The sequence below is a fragment of the Blennius ocellaris genome (assembly GCF_963422515.1).
Source record: "Blennius ocellaris genome assembly, chromosome: 10".
NCBI lineage: Eukaryota > Metazoa > Chordata > Actinopteri > Blenniiformes > Blenniidae > Blennius > Blennius ocellaris.
Genome location: NC_137659.1, coordinates 13,033,742 through 13,042,008, shown reverse-complemented (window position 1 = coordinate 13,042,008; position 8,267 = coordinate 13,033,742). Strand labels below are relative to the sequence as shown.

At 39.4% G+C, this 8,267-nt stretch overlaps 1 protein-coding gene across 1 annotated transcript; it reads left to right on the top strand.

Moving 5' to 3' along the window:
• The first annotated feature begins 3,738 nt into the window (after window positions 1-3,738).
• On the top strand, window positions 3,739-7,181 carry LOC308134996 (leptin receptor gene-related protein). The gene is made up of 4 exons (XM_080502860.1): window positions 3,739-3,869; window positions 4,193-4,268; window positions 5,238-5,421; window positions 5,610-7,181. Exons 1-4 carry the CDS (start codon window positions 3,854-3,856, stop codon window positions 5,724-5,726), a joined length of 393 nt encoding a protein of 130 aa, XP_080358986.1. The 5' UTR covers window positions 3,739-3,853; the 3' UTR covers window positions 5,727-7,181.
• Window positions 7,182-8,267: the final 1,086 nt, after the last annotated feature.

Genomic DNA, 8,267 nt, shown 5'->3' with positions numbered 1-8,267 from the left:
TGGTGCTGGGTTGTGAACTCGACTGACCACAGCCAATCGAGACTTAAGATTGTCCCATTAAATGCAGCCTGTGGATCAAAAACAGCACTTTAATATCCTTTATGAGCCTCTTTTATCGCATCTTTTACAAAATGTGGCTTTCCCGGCACAATAAGTCTGCTTTATGGTTTCATATCAAGCAGTGCTGAGGACTATTGAGTAGCAGATTTGGAAGTGAGAAAGTGACATCCAGTTTTTCGCATAAAATAGGATTACCTCATGCGCCCACTGCTTTTTTTTTTTTTTTTGTAAAGGAAATAACACGGTGTACCCTCCCATGAAACCTCAAACTGTTATTTCTATCATCCATACTCCTTAATTATGGGAAATTAAAACTCATCAGCGAATAATAACCTGAAATTGAAGCTGAGTGTGTGGGTGCTTGAGGATAAGTGACAACATGCCAACTCACTTGAGGATGCACACAAACACTCAGAGACACAAACTCAACCTTCCAGATCAGCAGTCTTGCAGATTGCAAAGAAGAGCAAAACAATAAGACGGCAGTGGAATAGGTTATTATTTACCAGAAAAAAGCTCTTTAAATCCATCACTACAGACCACCTTGTAGTTGGAAAACAGTTCTGTTTTTTTTAAAAGCAGCTTCTCCAGCTCTGGTGGTTGCCACATGATACCCACTTAGCAACAGTACCAGAGTCCAAACATCTGCTCTGGCTCTGTGATCTCTCATGCCCTTTGAAGTCCTCCACCTTTTTTCTGGTTTCACCATCATGCTGAACCCAGTGCTCAATATGAGGACACACTGGATTTAGCTTTGGTTCATCTCAGGTCACCTCTTTTTGTTATTCCCTCCACTTGGTCAGAGATTACTCAGAGATAAATACAAAAATAATCACTGACATTTATCCGACAGTCATTAGTATTTTTAAGCAGCTGCCAGACGGGAGTCAACTGAATGTTAAAATCTTGGCAGATATAGGAATAAAGGCTGATCTTGTTTTTATGGTGTGATCTCAGCACATAGCACCTTTTGTCATTAATTGTTATGGCAAGTAAATTATGATATAATGATGACACACATATACATATCAAATAGAAAGAAAGACAACACAGCGGGAAAAGCAATCGTTCTGAAATCTTAAGATGTAAATGATTTCAAAGAAAAGTGACCCTGAACTATACAAAGTGGTATAAAGGATGGATGAATAGGGGATGCATATGTCCATGCAGTCATAGAGGGGAAAATATATTCTAATGTTTACTAAGGTATTCTTCAGCCAAATGTCAGGGTCGCTGTCCACCAGGTGAAGGTTGGACCATACAGCATGACAATTGTCCTATATTATTGTATAATAGCTTTAAACGATAAGAAAAACACAACTTATAGTGGACCAATCAGAGCACAGTGCTAAGTCCAAGAGATGACAGACGTACAAGGTGAAGATTATCATTGTTTTAGTAAAATGAAGAACCAATGGGACTTTTCATTGAGAATTTCAACTGATTGTGTGGTGTGAGTGTACATGCATTGTGTATCATGCAGAGAATCAGGGTCATCATACCACTAAATGCTCTCACCTCTGGTGGTCATTTGATTAGCCAACCCCAACCATCCACATCCACAACTGTCATAAGTTTAGAGTCATATAATTTGTTGAGTAGATTCGGCACTCTTCATCTTGTCATGAATAGGAAATAAAACTCAGACCTGAAAGTCATTTGAGCATGAAGAGAAGGAGTGTCCGTTTTAATGTGGAAAAGAAACAAGTCATAGGTACTGTCTTCACCAAGATAATGACTTGAATTGGCCAATGAAATTAAGATAAACTAACTGAACAAAGTTATTTAAGACATAATTTTTCTTACTCTAGATTATTAGAATAGATTTTAGAACAGAAGTCCAGCGCTGATGGTGGATTTTCGCAGTAAAAGACACACTCCTCCGACAGTGAGATGGTGACATCTTACAAGTACCTTGTTGTTCACCTGGACAATAAACTGGACAGAAAGCATTTTACCTGGTGGAGACAGTGGGAGAGACTGGAGTCATGGCTAGGCTGTCTTCTCTCATGGACAATCCCATGAAAGACTCACTGACTCAACTGCAGAGCTCCTTCAGCGACAGACTCCTTCACCCCAAGTGTGTGAAGGAGCGGTGTCACAGGTCCTTCCTCTCTGCAGCTGGGAGACTTTATAATCAGCACTGCTCCCAGCAACACCACCCCTCACATATCCACAACCCAGACAGTATGAGACACTTTTTAATGTCCAATACTGTTCTGTATTCAACACATTTATTTATTCCGATTCAGTCAATAACTTTTAACCCAATAACCACCATCTTTATCATAAGATAATATGGTTACTGTTATCTTGTAATACAATAATCTTAGTGCAAAACAAATATTGGTCATTATGGTTTGTATTCTTTATTACTGTCTTCTGCTGCAGTAACAATGAAAATTATTTTTATTTTATAGGTCTTGTACATGAAAATATACAAATGGAAGAATCACTTTATTAAAGTGAAGCAAAAGTCTGAAATTCTCAGAACTTCTCACGCTTCCATTCTGTACTTCTTTAGTTTGAGTCCAGGAGTGTCAAACATAAGGTTTATGGGTCAAAATGACCTGCAAGAGACTCCATTCTGGCCAGCCAAGTGACATACAAATTTCAAATAAAACATAATTTTTTTAAAGAAGTTTCTTAAGAGTAGCAAACACAACACAACACTGAGACCTGAGCTGAGATATCGGTGATGCTGCCATTAAAGCTCTCTAATTGCTGCTGTCAAGGCAGCCTCAAAGCCATGTTGTCAAGGTGAGTTTATCAAAAACATGCATAATGTAACAGCTATAGGAAAAGCTTTTTGGACATCTCCCTTTGCACCAGAAGGTAACATTTAAAGTGTCACAGAAAATGTTGAGATTGTAGTCATTTTCCAAAGTAATGCTGGAGGGGGCCAAGGGACTGTCAGGGGACCAACGGTGCATGTTCTTTGGACTATGAGGGAAACAGGAGTACCCAGAGGAAATCCACACACACGTGAAGAACGTGCCAACTCCACACAGAAAGGCCCAGCTGGTATTTGAACCCACAACCTCCTCATTGTGAGGTGAGGGCACAAACCACTGGCCTACAACTTTGTGGAAATAGAGACACTGTCATCACATATACTTAACACTTATACATAACAGAAATAAACTTCAAAGTTCATATTTATAATTATTACAGCACAATTTTAGCGGTCTGGCCAACTCAAGATGAAATTGCACAATATGTGGCCCCTCAACTTAAATGTATGACATCCCTGTTCTGGCCCTTTGTATTATTCTTTAGTCTCTTATTAAGGTTGGTGTGTGTGTGTGTGTGTGTGTGTGTGTGTGTGTGTGTGTGTGTGTGTGTGTGTGTGTGTGTGTGTGTGATGAGCTGTCTTGAATCTGGTTGTATGCAGCAGTTCTTGAGCACATGCGTGCTGGTTACTTGTATTGAACCAGGAGCCACGCGCTGCACCGTCTCGTGCTCCTCGTCACGAGGTATTGCAAAGCAGTACTGGAGGCTTCGAGAAAAGAAAGAAAGGAAGAAAAAAAGACTAATCTGCCTTGTTGTGAGGTGAAGAGGCTTCTTTTTTTTTTCTTTTTTGTTCCTCCTGTGTGAGTAAAGTTAAAGTCCGGAGCGCAGTAAGTAAGGGCGCTGTCGCTTTAAGACGGTCACCTGACCACACAAAAGGAAGAAGAAAAAAAAAAGCTGCACGAGGAAGCAGGAAGAAGCTTAGCAAACCGAGAGCACGTAAACAATACACAAAGAGCAACAAAAAAAAAAAAGAAAGAGAAACTTACACACCACTGGAGCTATGGCCGGGATTAAAGGTAAATTATTTTAGGGTCTAAACTACTTTGAGTTGTCTGACATTCGGCATGTCACGCTGTCGTTTTTCCTCCTTCAAAACTTTGGAGCTCAGTTTTCAACATGTTTCCAGCCTTTGCTGAATCATTTCCAAACTTCACTTCACGTCGCTGCTAAAGAATGGCAAAACTAGGTTTTCTACGTGGAATCGATTATACATGTATTTCCATATTCCCAACTGTTGAAGAGCTTGCAATTAACACATGTTGGGTGGCGTATTTCTTTTAATCCTGTACCAAATGTTCCTTTCTGTTTAATGTCTAGAATAATGTCCTTTTCTTTTCAGCATTGGTGGGTTTGTCCTTCAGTGGTGCTATTGGACTGACGTTTCTTCTACTCGGCTGTGCACTGGAACAATATGGGTAAGATTTCAGTCGTGTAAATACTTCAATTTGAGTCCGCAATCCGCAACAAATCCACAGAGAAAAACACATTTTGTTGTTAGTGTTGTTGTTTAGATGTGTGTTAGGGGAAAGTTACACAGGAGAAGAGAGGACAGGGAGACACAAGTACATCCACCTCCTGCACACTTGATCGACCACAAAACTTTTAGTTGCACAGAGAGAAATGAATGTATAGAGAATGATAAATTAAATAAGATCTCTCCAATAAGCAAGGTCTCCCAGCAGTCTAAATCTACTGCAGCTTAACTAGGAACTGTTTCAAAAAATGTTGCTCTCCTCTAATGACTCAAAATAAAAATTATTCTGAGAAGCTTATCTCCTTGATAAATTGGAAAATTGTGAAGACATACGATTTATTAAAGTTCATATCAGGCGTATCTTATGTGCCACTGGTGTCAAACATCCATAAAGTTCACATATAAGAGCTTGCTGCATCAGGGCACAGAATGACAGTTTAATTCAGTTTTCTCTCCGGCTAAGGGGCTTTCAGGAGGAAGTTTAAAATTGGTGCAACAGGGGACCGCTGCGTCTGTCTGCTGCGTCAGTAGAAATTCAAACAATTCTGTATTTTCCACTGTGCAATTTATTAGAGCTTTCCCAGTTTGTGGTAATGTTCATGAGAGAAGCTGGAGCTATCCCCAAGAGCCACGTTGTGCAGCTGGTTTTTGTAACTTATGTTTAGTGACAAGTAAATTGAGCCCACAATAGATGTTTCAATCTGTTGAGTCTTAGTAATAATATACTGGATTCTTTGTTTAACTGTTGTATTTGTCATCAGCATGGTCCTATTTAAATGATTTCTTCTTTATTCCCTCCATGTGGGTACTTTAATGGTAAATGACAAGTTCAGAACTTGCCAGAAGCTGCTGACAGGCGAGTTATTCATATAATCACAAAATTGTAACTGTCCCACACCTGTTTTTCTAGGGTATACTGGCCACTTTTTGTCCTGATTTTCTACGTATTGAGTCCCATCCCGACCTTCATATCGAGGCGAGTTAGTGACGACGACTCCACCAGCAGTGCTTGCAGAGAGCTGGCCTACTTCTTAACAACTGGCATCGTGGTATCATCTTTTGGACTTCCTATTGTCCTGGCCCGCACGAGCACGGTAGGTTTCTCACCACTCCTGCTTCACTGGAATTCTAAAAAAACAAAACGGTTAAGCTGTTCTTGTAAATAGAATTCCATTCAGTACGTTTATCAAACTAGTTTTGAACAGAAACCTTGTCTGAATCAGACTCTGTGGTATCTAAATGACCAGGGGACCATTTCAATTGAGCCGCTCTTCCTCTGTAGATCCAGTGGGGCGCCTGCGGTCTGGTGATGACTGGGAACGCCGTCATCTTCCTCACCATCCTTGGATTTTTCATTGTGTTTGGGAGTGGAGACGACTTCAGCTGGGAGCAGTGGTAGGCCTCATTTGTACAGTGAACAGACAAATGGGTGGGTGGATAGTTGGATAGTTGAGAGAACTGGCTTCACACTGAGGGGCACATGTGTCTTGCACTCAGTCTGGGAGTTGTGTTGGATACAAAATGTCAAAATAAACCAGCGCGTTATCAAGCCTGGTTTTTATTTTTCGGGGGTGTCAAGGTTGGAAGCTATTGCCTTTTATGTGCCTTTTGTCTATGACAAGGAAGACACTGATGCCTATAGCCCTTGTATGTGTCCTTATGCCTCATCATTATCCATCCTAAATCATTTTTCAATTTAGCTTGTGTTGCATATTTAACCCCACCCCCCCATATCACCATACCTATTGCAATTGCCTGCTTTGTCAACATCCCTCTGTTAATATACATCATAAGGGATACTAAATAATAAAATTGCAAAGCTTACTGCCTTTTCTGTCCTCGTGTCCAAGAGAGGAGTGTCTGCATTGAATTGAAGCTTGCCTCATATGGGCACTGTTTTCTGTTTGAAGTGCAGGCAGGTTATTTTAATTGATAATATCTGACAAGCTAGTTGCAAGACTCCATATCGGGTAAATATAATATTTGTTAGACGTGTGTTTTTAGTTGTTATTTTTTGTGTGTGTGTGTGTTTGTGTGTTTCTTTTTCATTCTGCCTCTATGGTGCACTTGTTTACATTTTCACCAAAGATCATTTTCAGTAAATATGCAAAAGTGGAACATTTAACCGTCGCTTTTGTTTCTCAGAAGGCAGATGAGGCATTTCAAAAACAACATTTTCTTATGATAGCAATCCGGAGAATGCAGCCACACTCATTTTATATTTCTGTGATCCTGATACTGACAAACAAAACATGATGTCATGAATTTTATTTTTACACATTAAATGGAAAATACTGTACTTGTTTGCTTGGAAGCAAAGTGCACTTTGTCCTAATTCAGGCATCTGCTGCATTTGTAAATGCTTATTGTTCAAAATATTTGTTTGATTACCAGAGAAATCATTGTGTTTTGGTTTAGCGGGTTTTTTTTGGTTTGTTTTTTTTGTTTGTTTCACCGTCAGGGAGCCACTGAAATTAGTAACTGTAAATTAACTATACATCCTCATACGTGTCAATGTGAGTAACCTAATTAAAAAAAGAACAATAAAGTTCCTTGCATTTGTCAGTCCAGATCACAGACTATCACATAAATTGTATTTCTGCCCAATGTCATTTATAATTTTCCTTCCTGTTCCATACACGCCTGCTTCACAGCTGGAAATATTGCATTGTTTGTAACTGACATATTTGGTACCATCTCCAAGAACAACATTATTTTCATTGTGACTTCATGATAAATATTTCAAACACTAATTACTGTTAAAAAAAACAAAAACAAATCCTCTCCGATGTTTTTTTTAAGCTTCTGACTTGATTGCATTTTGTTTTCTAACGTTGATTAAAACTGTATTGAAGTAAAAGCTCTGTGTGCGTCATCTGCTTATTGGATGGATGGGAAATATATGGAGCGCTCCATTTATAAGCCTGAAATGATGAATGGTGCATTTCATCAGACACCTGCACACTATTTATACAACACAGCAGCAATATGGACTGGAGGAAACCTCAGTAATGGCCTCCCTCGAGATGGAGGCTGGAGCAGAAGAAGAGTCCTTGTTTGGATGATTGTGTTTGGGTTTAAGTGCTGCTTCTTTTTCTTCCTTTTTTTTTTTTTTTGCCTGGCTATACCTTGCAAGTGAACTCTCTGCCTGATTGACCTACATGCAGGTGTGAACAGCTGCTAAATAACTAGGATATTGTGCACTCTTCAACAGACAACCTGTGTAACCTTTGTTTGAGGTTCTTCTCTATCAGCCTATATTCCCACAGAACAACACTGTTTTAGTTTTCCCATGCGTTTATACTGAATACATACTGGTTATATACCAGTTGTCAGCCAGCAGTGTAACATGAGAATGCTTAAAAACCCTGGCGTTATGTATTCGGGGATAAATGTAGCGCGATAAAAATTTTACATGCAGCTGTACGCAATTTGAGTGGTTTACGTTTCAGTCTGTGTTCACATGTCATGAATGTACCAGCTCACCAATCTACATTTTCTACAAAAACGAGACAAACACACACTGGGCAGATGAATGATTATTATGTATATGAAAGACATCTGTGCAGCCTGCCTCTCATAATGGCATTTCACAAGCTGGAGGATACAGCGCGTAAAATGTAAAATGGCTAGTGGCTGAGTAGTTCTGCCATGTAAAAAGCACTACCAATTATTTTGTGTGTGTAATAAATACATTATACTATAAAAATGTATGGAACTGCTTTGCTATTGTAAGTTCATAAAATGCTAAAAGTTACACAAAACCTCTGGGTTTTACTATATGAAGACTGTTACACATATGCTATGATAAACTCCTTTATGATCACCAACAGAAGGGTTAGAAAGTCTATTAATGGGAAATGTTAACATGATGAACACAAACAGCTTCGTGGGAAAGTGCCAGAATGTTGCATTTCTGCCCTGTGAAATACCTTGCAGA